This window comes from Chionomys nivalis, chromosome 13, assembly GCF_950005125.1.
Source record: "Chionomys nivalis chromosome 13, mChiNiv1.1, whole genome shotgun sequence".
NCBI classification, from domain to species: Eukaryota; Metazoa; Chordata; class Mammalia; order Rodentia; family Cricetidae; genus Chionomys; species Chionomys nivalis.
The window spans coordinates 72,108,053-72,128,356 of record NC_080098.1 but is presented as its reverse complement, the minus strand read 5'-3'; the positions used below and the strand labels follow the sequence as shown (position 1 = coordinate 72,128,356).

The 20,304-nt window shown below is 46.3% G+C and overlaps 1 protein-coding gene across 1 annotated transcript; it reads left to right on the top strand.

Annotated features, from left to right (window-relative positions):
* Positions 1-4,468: 4,468 nt before the first annotated feature.
* Positions 4,469-14,996, top strand: Qng1 (Q-nucleotide N-glycosylase 1). The gene is made up of 4 exons (XM_057788106.1): positions 4,469-4,858; positions 5,711-5,970; positions 9,680-9,875; positions 13,988-14,996. Exons 1-4 carry the CDS (start codon positions 4,528-4,530, stop codon positions 14,218-14,220), a joined length of 1,020 nt encoding a protein of 339 aa, XP_057644089.1. The 5' UTR covers positions 4,469-4,527; the 3' UTR covers positions 14,221-14,996.
* Positions 14,997-20,304: the final 5,308 nt, after the last annotated feature.

Sequence of the window (20,304 nt, the reverse complement as noted above, 5' to 3'; positions counted from 1 at the left end):
ATTTGAGGTGAAGTCATAGCTTAAGTGAAAATGTTGGGGTAAAGATGGGAAATGGGCAGGGTCTTCTAGCACACGTTGAGTAGTGCTTGCCAAAGGCTTTTTAGAGTGAGTTACTAGCTTAGTTTGTGGAAGGGCATATATATGGTTTTGTTTAGGGAACAATTAAATGAATCCTTTTGCAAAACCAGCAAGAAGTAACCTGAGATTTGCATCCTAGGCAAGACCGTGTCTTGGCATTTAAGTGAATTTAAGGTTTGGGATAAAGCAAACCACCACCACCACCATACCCCGCCCCCCGTGAGGAAAATCAGTACCAAATTGCTAGTCCTACTGGAGGGAAATAGCCTTCATTTCTGTGCTTTCATAACATCAATAGAACACAAATGTTCTTTTAGGTTTGCTTTTTAGCATAATTTAACATAAATATATGAATACCTTGATGCCCTTGGAAAGTGACACTGATTTGGACATGATAGATGTTTTACCTAGGGATTTAAGGACTAGGATGTCCGCAGGGCTAAAGGGGTGTTTAAGTTGGCGTGCTTGAGGCCTTTGGTTCTATCTTGAGTACCCTGTCAGCTAGGATTGTACATACCTGTAACCCAGGACAAAGGGGTCACAGGGTTAAGCCAGCCAAAGGGTACATAGGTACATACTATACGAAATTGTCAGGAAACAGTTGTCAACTGCTTTAGCGTCTTGTTAGTTGAACTTTGTAAAAATATATACACACACACACACACATACATGAGCGCAACTGGTGCATTAGATTTCTTGAGGTTGGTATGCATGTGTCTCCCTGAAGGGGTTACACACGGGGTGGGGACCCAAAGGTTTTCACCAACTCACTTTCTTCCTCCTTAGCACGATTTCCAGGCTCCTGCCTGGCTTTCTGTAGGGTTTTGGGAACCCTAACTCATGGTTGTATAGCAATCATTTTTCACCGACAACTATTTTTACCAGCCAGTCAAGAATATGCTTTAAAAAAAAATTTATTATGTATACAGTGTTCTGGCATGTATGCCTGCAGGCCAGAAGAGGGCACCAGATCTCATTACAGATGGTTGTGAGCCACCATGTGGTTGCTGGGAATTGAACTCAGGACCTCTGGAAAAGCAGTCAAGTGCTCTTAGCTTCTGAGCCATCTTTCCAGCCCAAGAATATGCTTTTTTTTTTTTTGTTGTTTGTTTTTTTTGGTTTTTTTGTTTTTTTTGTTTTTCGAGACAGGGTTTCTCTGTAGCTTTGGAGCCTTTCCTGGAACTCCTTTGTAGACCAGGCTGGCCTCGAACTTACAGAGATCCGCCTGCCTCTGCCTCCCGAGTGCTGGGGATTAAAGGCGTGCACCACCACCGCCCGGCAAGAATATGCTTTTTTGAAAGTCTTATGTGCCTGTGGAAATTTGGAAATAAGATTTCCAAAAACTCAGCAATGAAATCCCAAAGTTCTACTACATTAATCAATTTGTGTGAAGAGGGGGTGTGCTTGTGTGCCGTGCATATGTGGAGGCCCAAACAATTCGGAAGACTAGATTTCCTAACTGGAACTGGTCAGATTTGGTACCTTTAACCTATGAGCTCAAATCTACTTTTAATGTGTTCTTTTTGTTTGCTTTAAGATGGGCTTGCTGGCAGACCTTCAACCTGTGGTCCTTAAATCTCCTGAATATAGGGATTATGATCTTGTACCACCACACCGAGCCTGGCCCAGCTTCGTGGTACTGCAGAATTCTTGGAAAGCAATATTACAATGTTTCTCATTGTATTATTAGAACCAACAAAAGCACCAAGGGTACTGGTTAATTAAATCCAGGGGCAACCAGCACTTGTCACATAAGCCTTGCGTCCTGAGTTCAATTTCCAGAACCCCAAAGTTGTCCTTCAATCTCCACTTGCAGAGAAGGTCAGAGTACCCACCCATGTCAAAATACACAAAAATTTCAAATTGATATTAACAAAAATGTAATTTCAATGTCCCATTTAAAAAGTCGGGGGTTGGGGTGGCACATTCCTTTCATCCTATCACTTGGCAAGCAGAGGCTGTGATTTTGAGGCCAGCCTGGTCTACAGAGGGAGTTTCAGAACAACCAATAGCAACAGAAAAACCCAGCCTTGAAAAACAAAGTTTTAATGCAAATTCACACAGCACAGGAGAGGTTGGAACAGGAAGGAGTTCAAGACCAGCCATGGCTGCATAAGACCCTGTCAAGACAAGAAACAAAGCAAATTAATAAGTCATCCTCAACAAGTAAATGAATATCGAGGGACTAGTAGCATATTCCTAGGTGTGATAGGGAAGATTAGCTATGAGAGTAATCTGGATTGGGTTAATTGAGGCAGGTAAGACTCATCTAAAATGGAGGTGCCATTGTGAGTGGCTAGCTGAACCTCCTGCTGCATGGTAAGACAGTCTTCAAACTTAATTAGAATTACAATCAGCATAAACAGTATCAAGCAAGAAACGCCATAAATGTTTCAGTAATTATCCTAATGAGTTTAAGTCTTGTATATAAATAACTTGGCCAAGTCATGAGAGGAAACTACAACTATCTAGTCTCCAACCCCAAAGAAGACTTGAGAAGGGAAATAATATTACTTGAGGTGCAAATAAGACTTTGGGTGATTGCCCGGGTAGCCAGTTGTCTCTGTCATTTGTTGCACATTTTGGAAGTTGCTTGATTGCACCTCCTGCTTACTCAAGTAATATTATTTCCCTTCTCGTGGACAGTGGTAAGACTGGAAGACGGTGCTGCCTAGGTGGGAAAAGTTGACCACTTTGGGAGGAGTATGAATGCATGTATATATGCCCTTGAATTTGGTTCCTAACTAAAGATGACTTTGGTTATCCTATCTCCACCTCCCGTTAAACTGTTTCTTTTTTTTCTTCTTCTTCTTTTTTGTTTTTTCGAGACAAGGTTTCTCTGTGGTTTTGGAGCCTGTCCTGGAACTAGCTCTTGTAGACCAGGCTGGTCTCGAACTCACAGAGATCCGCCTGCCTCTGCCTCCTGAGTGCTGGGATTAAAGGTGTGCGCCACCACCGCCCGGCTAAACTGTTTCTTTTTGTTTTACTTTTTGAGATAAGGTCTCGGGTGCTGGAGAGATGGCTCAGCGGTTAAGAGCACTGACTGTTCTTCCAGAGGACCTGAGTTCAATTCCCAGCAACCACATGGTGGCTCACAACCATCTGTAATGAGATCTGGCGCCCTCTTCTGACCTGCAGGCATACATGGGGGCACAATATTGTATACATAATAAATAAACAAAATCTTTAAAAAAAAAAAAAAAAAAAGAGATAAGGTCTCTACATAACCCTGGCTGTCCTGGAACTCACTGTGTAGACCAGGCTGGCCTTGAAGACACAGACACCCACCTGCCTCTGCCTCCCTAGTTCTGAGAATAAAGGCTTGTGCCGGCACCACACCTGGCTTCTCAACGATTTAAGTTCTTCTCTATCATTACCGAAAATAGTAACCCCAATAGAGAAGGCCACTTACAGTTTATAGTCAGTTGAAAGTCTTTATTCCAGCCAGTAGGGACCACCCAGGGAATTCAGGGACCTGGGTGTGGTCCTGAGTGTCTCCGTCGGTCCGTGGTTTTTTTGTTTGTTTTTGCTTTTGTTTTTTGAGACAGGGTTTCTCTGTAGCTTTCGGACCAGTCCTGGAACTTGCTGTATAGACCAGGCTGGCCTCAAACTCACAGAGATCTGCTTGCCTCTGCCTCCCTAGTGCGCCACCACCGAGCCCAATCACCAGTTTTTTAAAGGCAGAAACCACGTCCTTTCACCTTGCTCAGCAGTTGTAGGGAAGTTTTGAAGAAGCAAGTAGTTATAACAAAATCTAAGAAAAGCAGTTGACTGGAGGGGCTTCCGCCCAATCAGGCAGTTCGCTGACGTCTGGGTCCTAGAATAGAGAGTTGGGTAATTGTCTATGGGATTGTCCATCAAGATCAGATTCTAGATAAACCTGAAATTGTCTCAGCAAGAATACATGATAGAGGAACTTTTGCACTGTCTTACCCTATCACAGCCTAAAGGCCAAAATGATTGGCGTCTGTGATTGGTTCATACTGTCCATTAAGTCTGATGGGCAAACAAAGGTATAAATTTCAGCCTTGGCTATTGCTTGAGGGTGGGGAACCTCGACATTGAGTGTGCCCCCCCCCATTTGCAAACCGGGGTCACTATCACTCCTGCCACATGCAGGAAATTCAGGGTCGAGCACAAGGCCAGACATGAAGTTTAACAATACTGTTCTCTCGTCTACTCCATGTTCCGACTAATCCTGAAGCTTGGGGTTGGAGGCCTGGGGTGTGCAGATCGGCCCGGGAGCCGGCTTGCTGGCGGCCGCCGAAGTCTGTCTCCATCTCACCACCAGGCGGCGCGGGGCAGCAACTTGAGCCCCACGACCTGCGCGATCCCCGGAGGCCGGCCGGAAGTCTCCCGGGCGACTTCCGGACTTCGACCCGGAAGTGGGCCCGAGGACGTGCCCGCTGCCGAGGCTCCCAGCGGCGTCGGGGGCGAGGGAGACGCAGCATGGAGGCGCCGCTGTTGCCGCGCGAGTCCGCGAGGTTCGTGGCCGAGAACAGTCGTGACGTGCTCGTGGACCTCGAGGGCGTGCGCAGGGCAGCCGAGCTGCTGCTGCCCGCTGCCTCGGCGTGGCGTGTGGAGCAGTGGAAGGCCCTGCACGAGCTCAACCCGCGCGGGGCCGACGAGGCGGCGCTCGACTGGGTCTTCGTGGTGGACTCGCTCAACTTCTCCTTCTGGGCGGAGCAGGAGGAGCGCAAGTGTGAGGTGCGCTACGGAGGAACAGCATACACCGGCTACTGGGCCCTGTGCGCCGCCGTGAACCGGGCGCTCGACCAAGGTGGGTGTGGCCCTTCGTTGCCTGCTGCCCCTGGCGCGCGTCCGGAGGTGTCCCTCCCTCTGCCTAGAGCAAAAGCCCGACCGAAGCGCTCCGGCCATCAGCAGAGGTGACAAAGCCAGTTTTCTTTAAAAAAAAAAAAAGAAAAGAAAAGTTCCTTTAAGTTGGTTTAAGTTGGGCATAGTGGTTCCTGTCTGCAATCCCAGCACTCCAGGCCACAGCAGGAGCATCACTATGGTTTCTAGGCCAGCCTGAGCAACGTAGTTTTAGGCCAGTCTCATAGCGAGCAAGACCCTCTCGCAGAAAAACAAATGAAAAATAAACGCCTCCTGAAGAAGAAAAGGACAGATCATATAACGTTTTATGCAAGGAAAATACACGCGCCACATTGAGTGGTTGAGTAAGCCGACAGCGAGGGGCGGGGTTATTTGTGCGCTTTTGATACACTTCTGGAGCTCTCATTTGGTTACTTATTCTAGAATTATTTTTCATTGTATGATTTTTGTTTTGGGGTTTTTTCTTTTTCTGTTTGGTTTTTGCATGCACATCTGTGCACCACGTGCATGCAGTGCCCACGGAGGCCACAGAGGGCGTCGATCCCCTTGGACTGCAGTTACAGAACGCCGTGAACCACTATGTGGGTGCTGGGAATTGAACCCTAGTCCTCCGAAAGACTCACTGAGTAGCCCTGACCGGTGTAGAATTCAGACTACGCTGGCCTTAAATGCGCAGGGATCCCATCCTGCTACCTCGAATGCTCAGATTAGGCCAGCACCACTGCACTCCGTCTTCTTTAACACGAATTTGATTCCATATTGTTTGCAACTTCTCCATCTCTGAATTCGGTCTTTAAAGGGATACCAGTAACCAGCGCCTCCTACTATGCCACCGTGACTCTCGACCAAGTTCGGGATATATTCCGTTCAGACACCACCGTGCCCATGCCTTTAATAGAAGAGCGGCATCGGATTCTCAATGAAACTGGGAAGATTCTGCTGGAGAAGTTCGGCGGCTCTTTTCTTAATTGTGTCCAAAAAAGTGAAAAGAGTGCACAGAGGTTAATGCACTTGGTCGTTGAACATTTTCCTTCTTACAGAGACGAGGCGCAGTTTGAGGTGAGTTTGTAGCCGAGGATTTTAGAATGCGCACTAACTCCCAGTTAATGCTTTTCTTGCCAGAGCTGTTTTTTAAGGCTAGCCACTAAAAATTTGAAGCTTGCTCACCTTGGACTAGAAGCAGTAACAAAATTTGCGTTTCACACCCGTCACTTTTTGTTTTCCAATCAGTTTTTAACATGTTTCAACCCTCAATAGAATGGCATCACCTGAGGCTAAAGAAAGCAGGGTTAAGCCGGGCGGTGGTGGCACACGCCTTTAATCCCAGCACTCGGGAGGCAGAGGCAGGCGGATCTCTGTGAGTTCGAGACCAGCCTGGTCTACGAGAGCTAGTTCCAGGACAGGCTCCAAAACCACAGAGAAACCCTGTCTCGAAAAACCAAAAAAAAAAAAAAAAAAAGAAAGCAGGGTTAGTACTTTAAAAAGTTCACAGAGCTGGATGAAAATCAGAGTGGAATGTATAACATTTTTTCTCCAGGAAAAAAACATTTCTTGAAAAGCTTGGTATATATTTTCTTTCTTCCACACTGTTCTTTTATAATATTTGTTCTAGGATACAAAACAGTTGAATGGAAGTACTTTTTAAATGATGACCGTTTTATGCTCCCACTACACACCTAGGTTTCATTTTTGTAAAATTCTTTTGTAATCCTTGCCGCTGAATATCTTTTGTTCTGATTTATTTTATGTGTATGAGCTGTGAGCTGTCAGCTTCCTGTGCTGTGTGCGCCAACGGCCAGGCCCCTTGCCCCCAGACTCACCCTCTGGAGCTGTCAGCCCAGATAAACTCTTCCTTTTCTAAACTGCTTGGGCCGCTGTGCTTTGTCACAGCCCCAGAAGAGCAATGACATCCCCTCCCCCATCCCGAGTTTCTTTCCGTTTTTAGATATGTCTGATTTTTGTATTAATGCATTCATATTTTGGCTTCCTGTGAATATGTGCGCCATGTGTGTGCCGTGCGTGAGCCTTGTGTGTGCCATGCGTGTGCCTTGTGTGCGCCTTGTGTGTGCCATGTGTGTGCCTTGTGCCTGTAAAATTCAGAAGCGACAGGTTGGGGAACAGCTGTGAGCCACCATGTGGGTACAGGGAACCACCTCCTCCCACCCCAAAGTCCTAATGAACATTTGTTCATTTCATAAAAGTAGGTAAACCTTAAGGTTGTATAATAGGTTATTTCTCATTGTGACGGAGTGTTTTGGAGTGTTTTTAGGTATCATTTTTTTGCTGTTTAAAATTTACTTTGGTTTTTATACTTGTGTGTGTGTGTGCATGTGCACACACCCAAGCCTGTGTGTACACTGCATGTGTGCCGAGGCACCCATGTGGATGTCAGAGGACAACTTCTAGGAGTTGGTTTTTTTCCACTGTGGCGGTCAGGAGGTTGGACTTGGTGGCAAGCCATCTTCAACAGTCCTTTCAGTGTTTTGTTTTGCTATGTTTTTGTGGTATTGGGGTCAAATCAGGGCCTCCAGGATGCAGAGGAAGTCCTCTATCTCTGAGCAACACTCCCAACCCTTGTGGACTTTCTCTATGGGATTTGTCCTTAAATTGATTCCAGAGGGCGTGTAGTGGTGCACATATTCAGCCTCCACTCTTGGAAGGCATATGAGAGGACTGAGTTCCAGGCTGGCCAGGGCGCTATCGTGTGATCTTGTCATACACAAAACTGTATTTATTTATGGTATTTGCTAATTCAGTTATTCTGAGGTGGTAGTTGTATGTTCTGAGAGCTAGTTATGGATTATTTTCAGCTTTATGAGCTGCTTTAAAACACGGAGATTATAGCCACAGGGATCAAGACAAGGAATAGATTTTAATTATCAGTATTTTTTGTAGTCTGTACATTAGAGGCATTTGGGGGAGGGGCTTTATGAGAGGCTTGAGGGTGGAGAGGGCTGTAGAAGTCCAGACCCAGGTGATCTGATGTCCTGGCTGACCTTCCTGTCTCCAGGCATTATGCATGCTAGACAAACAATCACCAAGACATACGCTGGTCTGTTACGTAGTCTCCTTGAGTTAAGTTATGCCCACGACCTTATTCTGTGCTTAAATGGAATTGGCACTTTTGTTATGTAGACTCCATACTGACTTTTATTAATTGCCCAGTCTGATCAGCCCTGGCTGGATCCTGTTCAGTTACATCTTCATCTCTAAATTAAGTGTGTGATTTGAAAGGAAACGGTTTAAAAATCAGCTCTGTGCTTTCTGTAGCCTAGAGGTAATTATCTTCTTCACCCTCCATTATTTATGTACGGTTAGTGTGAACTGCGCTCCAGTTAGATGAGCATTCTCTTTTTTTCTACTGTGCTTGGAAGTAAACTCAGAACCAGTGCTTCACCACTGGGCCACACCCCCAACTACAGATTCGCATGTTTTCAAAAAACAATGCTGCCTACATATAAGAATACTAACTAGCTGAATTATAGTACACAGGCATATATTTATGAATAATATTGAGAGAGTGCTAGAGACTGGAGAGTTGGCTCAGCGGTCCAGAGCACTCACTCTTCCAGACCAGCATTTGGCTCCCAGCACCTGTGTTGCGCAGCTCACCAACACTCGTGACTCCAACTCCAGGCTATGTGACACCTCTGGCTTCTGCAGGCACCCACACAGGTGTCATATACCACCCCCTACACATGCACATATGCAAATGATTAAGAATAAAATCTTTTTTAAAAAAGAATATACTGGAGTTAGGGATATAGCTCAGTTGGTGGCTATAGCTCAGTGTACTTATCAGTTGGTAGCTATAGCTCAGTGTGTTTATCAGTTGGTGCCTATAGCTCAGTGTGCTTATCAGTTGGTGCCTATAGCTCAGTGTGTTTATCAGTTGGTGGCTATAGCTCAGTGTGCTTATCAGTTGGTGGCTATAGCTCAGTGTATTTAGCTTCTGCACATGAAGCCCTGAGTTTGATCCCTCGCACTGGAGAGGGAGGGAAGGGAGGGAGAAAAGAAAAGAAAATGAGCACTTGGGAGGCAGAGGCAGGCGGATCTCTGTGAGTTCGAGACCAGCCTGGTCTACAAGCACTAGCTCCAGGACCGGCTCCAAAATAGTGCACACCCTTACCCCAGCACTTAGGAGGCAGAGGCAGGCAGATCTCTGTGAGTTTGAGGTCAGCCTGGAACTCTACAGAGCAAGTTCCAGGACAGCCAGAGCTACATAGTGAGACCCTGTCTCAGAAAACAAAAAGAAGTTTTAGTGAGAGTGTTAATTAGATACTTTAAAATTTTGTTTTGCTTTGATTTGAGATAGGGTCTTACTGTGTAGCCCTTGCTGGTCTGGACGCTGTGTAGACCAGGCTGCCCTAAAACTCAGAGATTTGCGTGCCTCTGCTTCTTAAGCACTGGGGTTAAACACATGTTGCTACACCAGGCGAGAATTTTTCTAAACTACATGATTGTGTTTATTATGTGCTCAGGTCACGGTTGTGTGCTGTACTGCACAGTGAGTGTGGAGGTCAGAGGACAACCATGCGGGTCCCGGGAATTGAATTCACCTCATCAGGCTTGGCAGTGCAGACCTTAGCTTGCTGAGCCATCTTGTTGTCAGGTCCTTTTATTTCTGTAAAACGTTTATATTTATAAATCCTTATCAACAGAATAGGACCGTTGTAGACAGTCTCTCTCTGTCTTCGTCACATGCCTTCTTTAAATAGCATACAGTAAGAATTCAGAAGCCCCAGTGATAAGTATTCTCCAATCACAGGGGAAAAGGATTGCCTTTTACAAGCGAGCCCAGATCCTTGTGGCAGACACATGGAGTGTACTGGAAGGAAAGGGGGATGGCTGTTTTGAGGACATCTCCAGCATCACCATGTTTGCTGACTACAGACTGCCGCAGATTCTCGTTTACCTTGGAGCCCTGAAATATTCCGACAAGTTGCTGGAGAAGCTTCGCAAAGGTTTGCAGCCTTCTGTCCTTGTTTGCCACTCTGTGGTTTGTTGCTGAGTCTGTTTGGTTTTGTTTACAAACAACTCTCCTTTGCTTACAAAACAGAGCACTGGCTTGAGATCTATGTGCTGGGCAGGGTGGTGGCTTCCTGTACTGAAGAGACAGAAGCAGAGGGTGGGGAGTTCCAGAGCAGCTTGGGCTACAAGGGGAGAGAGAGCCTATGTTGAGCAGGGCATGGTAACATACACACACCTTTAATCCCAGCACTCAGGAGGCAGAAGCAGGCAGATCTCTGTGAAGTGGAGACCAACCTAGTCCACAGAGTGAGTTAGTTCTTGGGCAGCTAGGGATACACTGAGAAACCGTGTCTCAAAAAAACAAAAACAAAAACAAACAAACAAAAAAACAAAAAACACAACAAACAGAAAGAAAAGAGAGGAATAAAACATGCAAGGGTAATTGAAATGTAAACAAAATGACTTTTCTTGTTTACACTGTGTAGTGTAGACATTATTGAAAATTGTGTTTACTTGGCCATTATAATTTCAGAGCTTGATAACTGAAATCTAAACTTGTTACATAGAGATGTGTGAAATAGGTACAGTGATTAATGTGTGGTGATTGAGCTGAGTAAATTCCATTGTGTTGGAGGTGGGATCAGAGAGGTGGCATGCACAGGATTTGGAGAGAGCTTTCTTTCCCGGGCTTACCTATTGCCATGCTTGGGCACAGTTACAGAAGAGTAAGGCTGGGCATCTTACTGTTAGAATAGGCGGAGTACATTGAAAAGTTCATGTGAGCGTGACTTCTTTTTATAAGAAAATGACTGCCACTTTCATGCTAATTTACCTCTCAGGTAGAGGAGTTTCTGTTACTTTTTCTTTATTTTTAAAACCAAGTTTTTATAATTGAATCATTTTCTCATATGAAATAAATGTAAACAGAGTTATTATCCATCTAAAGTTCACCAGGCTCTGTGCTGCCTGGAGCAGTCCTTTCTGTCTTCATGCTTTCACTGAAAAGTAACAAGCTGTTAAATTGTAATGCTCACAGCCAATAAGTGCTTGATTATTAGATACCTTAAGTTTTATGACAGAGAAGCATGTGTGTAGGTGTGTGGGCATTCACCTAACTTCAGCTGATCTGTTTTGAGCCAAGGTCTCATGCGTAACCCAGGTGACCTCAGATTCTCAGCCTTCTGCCACAGCTTCCCAGGTATCCAGGACAGCAGACATGCACCACCATGTCTAGCCCATTCCTGTTTTCAAATGACGTTATGTGCACAGGTAGCAAAAGGTAGCGCTCCAATGTCATCTTTCCAGGGAACAGAGTTTAACCCATTACTGGATGTCTTGTGTAACACAGGAAGCATTTACTGTCTTGCAGTTTCTGTGGTCTAGGAGTCTGGATTCTGTATAGCTGGGCTCCTCTGGACAAGGCTGCAGTCGGTGAGGGCAGCCATCTGATCTAGAGCTCTGAGGAGGTGGTGGCCTCTGCCTTGGGGTTACACTCGTCGTTGACTAGGCAGTTTAAGCAAATGAGAGTTAAGTTTGATTAACAGAAAAGAAAGGCTTACATTTTGTGCCAGCATATGAGGCAAAGGAGGTGGAAGAAACCCCATCAGTCTGCATTCTTTTGCTGGCCAAGCAACGAGGATGTTGGAGAGAGAGCAGCGTTACTTAAAGTTAGAGGTTGGATGCAGCCTGCCAGGCTTCCCATCCCTCAGCTGGCCTTTGGGTACCCTGCCTAGAGCCCGGGAACAGCACCCAGTGGGGCTTTAGTGATGTCCGAGCAGACTGCCTCCATTTCCTAGTCGGCTCAGGCTTATCCCGCTGTGTCATCAAAAGCACCACGAAAGTCTAGCCATGACAGTAAATGAGCTGAAGGGAGACAGATGCTGCAGGCTCTGTTAGAGGGGGATGATGGTGACCTGATCATATTTTTGAAGAGAGGAGTTAAGTTAAAACAGAAAAACAAGCTTACTTTTTGGTGAATCTCTAAAACAATAAGCCAGAAATAAGAGTCAAAGAAGGTGGCCAAGAAATCTTAAATGAACCTTGCAGAAGCTTTGGGAAGAATATAGTTTATTCTTTTTAGAATAGAAAATACTAGCTGGGCGGTGGTGGCGCACGCCTTTAATCCCAGCACTTGGGAGGCAGAGGCAGGCGGATCTCTGTGAGTTCAAGACCAGCCTGGTCTACAAGAGCTAGTTCCAGGACAGGCTCCAAAACCACAGAGAAACCCTGTCTCGAAAAACCAAAAAAGAAAGAAAGAAAGAAAGAAAGAAAGAAAGAAAGAAAGAAAGAAAGAAAGAAAGAAAGAAAGAAAGAAAATACTCTGAAAAGATGATTAAATAAACTCCAAAACTGGAAAACAACAACAACAAAAAATCCAAGAAAGTGTTTCATTTGGTTTAAAGAATGATCCACAGATCTTGGTAGACACTCCTCAGTATGGCAGAAGGTGCTCTGCTCCTAGGCTCGGCTGTTTCTGTCAGTGCCACCTCTTACTGTAAGAACAGGGCCAGTGGAGTCACTTAGGCTATCGGAGGCTCTTAGCAGTTCAGTAGCTGATCCTGATGGAGCGCTGCAGAATGGGGAATCCAAACTGGACCTACAGGCCACGTGTCGATTTGGACACATTTCCCCTTCCTTTTCAGCTGAGATCAAACAGTTAATTCAAAGATAATTTGTTCATGAAAATGCTGTAGTTGCTTTAGGTTCAGCATTGTGCTTATGATTTGGCTTCTAAGAGAGACATAGAAAGCCGTGAAGCTGTGAGCCTTCCTGCTTCCATAGGCCATCATGTTGCCATCAGCGGACTCTGAGCAGAGCCAGCGTAGACTCCGTCCTAGAGTCTGTCACTGGAGGGTCCTCTAGCACATGGGCTCTGAGCTATCAGCCCGGCTGGAAAACTAAGTCAGCAAGCTCTTCTCTGGAACTCTGTTCCATGTCCCCCAGTTTGGACAGTCACGTGCTGAGAGAGAACTGTTGGATTGCTGTTATCCAACATACTCCTGTGTGGTCCCAGGTCTCCCTATGTGAGGCCATATACACAGTTATACTCCTGTGTGGTCCCAGGCCTCCCTTATGTGAGGCCGTGCACATAGTTATACTCCTGTGCTGGTCCCAGGCCTCCCTTATGTGAGGCCATATACACAGTTATACTCCTGTGTGGTCTCAGGCCTCCCTTATGTGAGGCCATATACACAGTTATACTCCTGTGCTGGTCCCAGGCCTCCCTTATGTGAGGCCATATACACAGTTATACTCCTGTGTGGTCTCAGGCCTCCCTTATGTGAGGCCGTGCACACAGTTATACTCCTATGTGGTCTCAGGTCTCCCTATGTGAGGCCATATACACAGTTATACTCCTGTGTGGTCTCAGGTCTCCCTATGTGAGGCCATATACACAGTTATACTCCTGTGTGGTCTCAGGTCTCCCTTATGTGAGGCCGTGCACACAGTTATACTCCTGTGTGGTCTCAGGTCTCCCTATGTGAGGCCGTGCACACAGTTATACTCCTGTGTGGTCTCAGGCCTCCCTTATGTGAGGCCGTGCACACAGTTATACTCCTGTGTGGTCTCAGGTCTCCCTATGTGAGGCCGTGCACACAGTTATACTCCTGTGTGGTCTCAGGTCTCCCTATGTGAGGCTGTGTACACAGTTTGATAAATGGCTCTGGTATGGAGCGCCTGCATGGAGGAGACCTATGATGGCACATCTGTATCTACCATTTAGTTCTGATTCATGTTGTAAGAAGCCTTACTCCTGACCATGTGCTATGGAGCACACCTTAGTCCCAGTACTGGAAGACAGAAGCAAACAGATCTCTGTGAGTTCTAGACCAGCCTGCCATACATAGTGAGTTGCAGGCCAACCAGAGCTACATAGTAGGACCCTTTCTCAAAAGAAAAAAAGATTTCTTTAAATTTAGGGCTGCCATATCTTCATTTAACAAGTTTACTTGAGGAACTGGTGTGTGCAGAGTGTAACTTTGGTCCTGGAAGGACTGAGACCAGCAAGGCAGACACCCTCTGTCACTGTGAATTTAACTTGTAATCTTGCATTAATGCTGAGGTTTATAAAATGATTTTTTTTCCTCTCTTTTAATTATTGCAGGAGATATGCTCTCAAATGGAGACAAACAAGAGGTGGAAATTAGAGGTTGCTCGATTTGGTGTGTCGAGCTTATCCGGGACTCTCTTCTGGAGCTTCTTAAAGAACGGGGTGAAAAGCCTCAGGGTGAGATCAACTCCATTCTTCTGGATTATCACTTGTGGGACTATGCCCGCGACCACAGGGACCACATGAGAGCAGTCCCGTTTCATCGCACCCGCTGCATTTATTACTGACCCGCGCGTGGACGGATCCAGGGGAAAGACTTGCACTTTTAGATCTTGTGGTCATTTGCACAATTTTGATTTGATAGAAAGACAAAAATTATAGGAATAGGTAATTGACTATCCAGTCTTTGTTTCTGTTTTTTTTTCTTGACATATCATTGTGTATCCCCATAGTCATACTGCAGAATCTATAATGATAATATCCATGTTTTTAGTTGGTAGCTTTTCTCAACTTGTATTTTTTTCCTCTTCTCCTTTTTTGTGTTTTATGGCCCTGGGGATCAAGCCTGTGTCTTGTGTATGCCAGGGAAGTGCCCCACCACTGAATCACACGCCCATCTTAGTTATTGACTATGTGTTATAGTAATTTAATATTAGATAGAGATAGTCTTTGGTATATGACTATTGCTTTTAATTTTTTTTTAATGTATACAGCACTCTTTACCTTGGTCTCTGCTGATACGCTCTCGAGTGGGTGTCATTGGGTTTCTGCTCAGAGTTGTATGCCTGGTTACTTTGAGTAACTAGTGGTATCACTGGGTTCTGGTTATTAGGTACAGCATTGGGTGTAGTGGGGTTCCTGGCAAGGCTGTCTCTCTGTGTGTCTACTTACTTTCTTTTTTCTTTTTTTTTTTTTTTTTTAATTTGGTTTTTCGAGACAGGGTTTCTCTGTAGCTTTGGAGCCTGTCCTGGAACTAGCTCTTGTAGACCAGGCTGGCCTCGAACTCACAAAGATCTGCCTGCCTCTGCCTCCTAAGTGCTGGGATTAAAGGTGTGCTGATAGAGGTGGGTCTTGTATTTATCTGTTGCTTTCATTGGTTAATAAAGAAACTGCCTAGGCCCATTTGATAGGCCAACCCTTAGGTGGGTGGAGTAAACAGAACAGAATGCTGAGAGAAAGAAGCCGAGTCAGGAGTCACCATGATTCTCCCACTGGACACAGATGCAGGTTAAGACTCCCTGGTAAGCCACCTCGTGGGGCTACACAGAATATCAAAAATGGGTTAGATCAATATGTAAGAGCTAGCCAATAAGAGGTTAAAACTAATGGGCCAAGCAGTGTTTAAAAGAATACAGTTTCCATGTAATTATTTTGGGTAAAGCTAGCCGGGTGGTGGGACGGCAGCCCGCCGCTCTTATTATTACAGCGAGCACCACCACTGCCCAGCAGAAGGCATTCTATTTATCAGGGACCATTCTCCCCTTAATTTCATTTATACTCTAGACTAGTGGTTCTCACCCTTCCTAATGCTACAACCCCTTTAACACAGTTCCTCATGTTGTGGTGACTCCCAACCATAAAGTTATTTTCATTGCTGCTCCATAACTGTACTTTTGCTACTGCTATAAATTGTAAACATCTGTGTTTTCAGATGGTTTTAGGTGACTCCTGTGAAGGGGCTGTGACCCACAGGTTAAAAACCACTTCTCTAGACAGATCACTGGAGATAGCATGAGCTTCGTGACTCAGCTGAGCCATCCCCAGGCTCCGACTCAAGCTGTAAGAAGTCTGTTTTAAGCTGCTAATTTTCAGGGTAATTTGTTGCTCGGAACTAGGGATTAAATGCAATGGATGAGTAATATATCAGGCATCTCTCTGTTACTAGAGCAAAACATCTATGCTTGTTTCATGAGATTGGCCCCCACACACTCATGTAATTGAATACTTGATACCCAATTTGTGGAACTGTTTGAGAAGGATTAAGGGGTGTGGTCTTGTTGGAAGAGATGTCACTGAAGTGGGCTTTGAGGTTTCCAGGGCCCAAGCCAGGCCTGGAGGGGTCCCTGCAGGGTTTACAACAAGTGGGGGCAGTGATCCTGCAAAGAGACAAGGATGAAACTCCATCTAGACGAGTTTTAGACACCAGTGCTGCGCCAGGGCTTCTAGACCCTGACACCAGATCATTTACATTAGCCATAGTTAAGCACAGCACAATTTTGGAAAAAAAACTTTTCTGATAACAACTATTCCCAAGTGTACAATAAATTTAAGACATATTTACATTGACGGTTTTCTTTTGTTTTGTTTTTTTGTTTGTTTGTTTGTTTTGAGACAGGGTTTCTCTGTAGCTTTGGAGCCTGTCCTGAATCTCACTCTGTAGGCCGGGCTGGCCTCAAACTCAGAGATCCATCTGCCTCTGCCTCCCAAGCGCTGGGATTCCAGGCATGTACCACCACTGTCTGGCCTTCATTGAGATTCTTTACAAAGTCTATCTGGCTTCTTTCACAAGAATAATGACTGTTGACTCAAACGTAGGGATACTGACTGAGGGTAAGCAGAACGCCTGTGGGAGTCAGGATTGGCCTGCCCCAGAATAACATGAAGTCCCTTGGGCTGTTATAAATTACAAGTGACATCACTCATAAGGGTGGGTTTTATGGCCCAGACGTAAGGTTTTAGGGGCAAGAGTCTGGGATTAGTAAACCGTCAGTTCTGGAATATACATACAGGGCAGAGCCTGGCTCATCAGACACCAGCTGTAGACTCCATCATTGCTTGCACTCCAGGAGGGGCAGGTTCAGCATCTCCTTCCTTTAAAGGATGCCTGTGATTTTAACCTCCCTGGCTTCTCCAGTGCTTATCTGTGTGCATAAGCACCTTTTGCCCTCCAAGGCCCCATCTCATCCTCTCTGCCTACAGTTGAGAATGATGTGTGCACTCCCAGCTGCTGCTCCGCTGCCTGCCTGCCACAGTGCTCCCTGCCATGACTAACCCTCGGAAACTGTAAGCAGTCCCCACTTAAATGCTTTCCTCTATATATTGTCTTGGTCTTGGTGTCTGCACACAGCAGTAGAACAGTGATGAACAAAGACAACACCTAAGATAAACAACTCACACATCCTTGGAACAGAAAGAATTTGGCTCACAGTTTCAGAGGTTTCAGTCCGTGGCCAATCGGTGCCACCACAGGCGAACAGCATAGCAGTGAGAGCACACTCAAGACCATGAGGCAAAGAAGGGAAAGAAAGGGGGGCTTCTCGTTATTTCTTCAAGGACAGACTCCAGATGATTGAGGAGACAACCGTCACTTTCCAGCAGCACATTTAAACCCAAGTGTTCCGGCTCCTCTTAATTCAGTTAGGCACAAGCTAATAGTGCGAGAAGAGGGAGCTCAGTGGAGAAAAGGTCTCCACAGATGGGTTGTAGACGGGCCTGTGGGGCATTTTCTTAGTTAGCAAGTGCTGTGTGAGGGCAGTAAGCAGCACCCTCCATGGCCTCTGCAGCGGCTCCTACCTCCAGGTTCCTGCTCCATTCGAGTTTCGGCCTTGGCTTCTTCCCTCAATGGACTGGACTCAGCATCTGGAAGCCGCACAGACGGTTTCCTTTCCTCCCCAAGCTGTCCTGGGTCAGGATGTCTCATCGGAGCAGTGTCAGCCCTAGGACACCAAGGCACAGCAGTGGCTGTTATGTAGAAAATGTCTTCACTGGAGACCAAAATACTTTAAACTGCAGGTCGCATTCTATTACTGAGTTTTGAAATCAGTTGTTTGAGGAAAAAGCCATGGTGAATGAACTCTGGGCCATGTATATAAATACAAGTTCAATCACTGTACTATACCCTTTGTGCCAATAAAATCAATTTAGGGAGTTGTAGTCAATGTTAAAAGTTACAGGAGCCTGGAGAGATAGCTCAGTGGTTAAGAGCACTGGCTGTTCTTCCCAATCTTCCAGAGGACCTGGATCCAATTCCCAGCACCCACATAGCAGGTCACAGTTGCCTGTAACTCCACCTGCAGGGGACCCACACTCCACACAGACATCATTTACGGCCCGGCAACACTTAAGCATGCATGAGCCACCCGTTTTGGCAGTTCTCCCGTTGTCCCTGTCCCAGGACCACCCAGATCCTAGGTTCTTGTGTTACTGTCGTACCCAGGGCTCCACAGGCTTCCTCCATGCTGTCTGTCCGGTGCTTTTTGGGCCTTCCTCTCCGCCTTATCCTGTGCACCCCTCCAAGCTGTGCTGCCTTCGGGTGTCTGCCACCATTCAGTCTCAGCGAGAGACGACACGACAACAGCAGAATTACATCTGTCGTGAGCTGCCCTCTCTGAAACCTGGACAGTGAAACACTCCTCAGAACAGTGGCTGAATGTGTTCGAGATGGCGTGTCTCAGGAGGATTCTAGGCGTCACACGAAGAGACAGGCTGCGCAACGTTGACATTTAGAAGAAACACCATCTGCAGAAGGAAGTAGACTACAAGATATGGCAGTGGCACTTGAGATACTTTGGCTGTGTTATGAGAATGAATGACGGCACACAGACACACACGCAATCAGAATGCCAATGCACATAAAATTAAAATTTCGAAAAAGTTAGAATCAGAGCAGAACTATTGTTTCATGAAACTTTTCGTTTATGTACTTAAACATGTATTGTCATATGGTAATTTTTTTCATACTGCCTCAGTATGTTGGGTTCTCAAGTTTATCTCTGTTAATGGGACAGGTCAAAGTTGAAAGCCATTGTTCCACCCCACCTTTTTTTAAAAATTCCTAAGAGTATCATTGTGTAGACCCAGCTGACGCTGAAAGTCTTCTTGCCTAGGTCTTGAGGATACTGGTGTTCGCCACTCACCAGTTCGGGTTCTATGATCTTGCCTAGCATGGACAAAGCCCTTGGTGTCAGTTCCCTGTACCACATAAGCAGTGTGGTACCAAGTGCCTGGGGTCCTGCTCCCCAGAAGCAAAGGCAGGAGGTAGCCTGGGCTACAGAAGACCCCAGTCTCAAAAACAAGCTACCCGAGATAGTACCAGTGCATTCATTTTCAAGCCTGGCTCACATCTGTCTAGTTACTGGGGATCCTCAGAGAAGGCTCCTGGGGCAGAGGCAAGCTGGGGACTCCACAGAGGACGGGGCCCTGTGGGCGGGGCCCTGTGAGTGGCTTTAGCGTGAACCTGGGCCTACGTAGGCCGGGACACCTTGGGGCGGAGCCAGCGGGGGGCGGGGTCGCGGAGGGGCGCGGGAGGCGTGCTGCGCCGTTGCCGTGAGAACTGTTGACAACAAAAGGCGTGGGCGCGGCGGGGCGGAGAAAGGCGGCTCCGTGGGGCGCCGGCCTGCGAACACCCGGGCTGTCCCGAGCCGGACGGTGTGCCCGCGGACCCGAGGGGCGCGAAGCCGGCGGCACCGGTCTGCGGCGGCCCCACGGAGAGCGGCGGACGCGGCGGGCGAGCGCAGGCGAGCGGGGTCCTGAGGTAGCCGCGGGACCGGGGCGCGGGCCGGAGGGCGGCGGGGCGCGCGCGGCGTGAGGCGGGCTGGCGGGGAAGTCTCGGTGCGGTGCCCGACGCCCGCCCGGGGGCTGTTTCCCCACTCACGCCGGGGCCCTTTATGCCGTCGTGAGATGCTGCGAGCTCCGTCATCTGCTGGGAACGCTTCTCTAACTTCTACACTCCCGCCACACGTCCGGAGAAGCCGATGTTTGAAGACCCCATTCCTGGCCAATGACAAGGCACGGGCCCAGTACTTACCTTGCATTTGATCACATTTCAAAAATCCAGTGGGTGTGTCCCTAAATATTACCAGCCAGTTAGATTTCCCTGCTGTTGGTTTTTGTTTTTAGTTTATATCTGACAGTGTATAGGTTTCCGAGGACCAAACTGAATCTGAAGAATAGCTGTTATATACGGGCTTTAAAAAACTTGACTGAATATTGTTTATGAGCCATATATGTATGCATAATTTTTAATGATTACAGTAAGTGAATTTCAACTTCATATGGCCACACTGATTCTGTCAGGATTGTCTTCACAAAAACAAATCATTGAGGTGAAAATTTCTGCATTTATTCCTTAGCTTTATAATTAACCAATTCATGGTCCCCAGTCCCCTCAACTATTTTGAACCAAGTTTAAATGCTGAATTATTTAATTATTAAATTAATTAAGCACTTTGCAAGTCAGATAAACTCTTTGTAATTTAACTTGTACTGGTAAAGAATCTGTTCTAAAGACTTTGCTTTGAAACGTGTGGTTTTATTTGCATAAATGGAGCCAGTAATTAAATTATATCTTTTATTTTGATATGCAGGAGTCCAGATCTTCCATAAAATGGGTGTTTCTCACATTGTTACTGAACATTAAGTAGATAATCTAT

What these genes read in the sequence shown, in the direction of transcription:
- Qng1 (XM_057788106.1), top strand. Translation starts at nt 4,528, where the DNA reads ATGGAGGCGCCGCTGTTGCCGCGCGAGTCCGCGAGGTTCGTGGCCGAG. An exon ending in GAGACGAGGCGCAGTTTGAG is followed by an intron (nt 5,971 to 9,679) that starts GTGAGTTTGTAG and finishes CTCCAATCACAG; the next exon opens with GGGAAAAGGATTGCCTTTTA. An exon ending in GCTGGAGAAGCTTCGCAAAG is followed by an intron (nt 9,876 to 13,987) that starts GTTTGCAGCCTT and finishes TAATTATTGCAG; the next exon opens with GAGATATGCTCTCAAATGGA.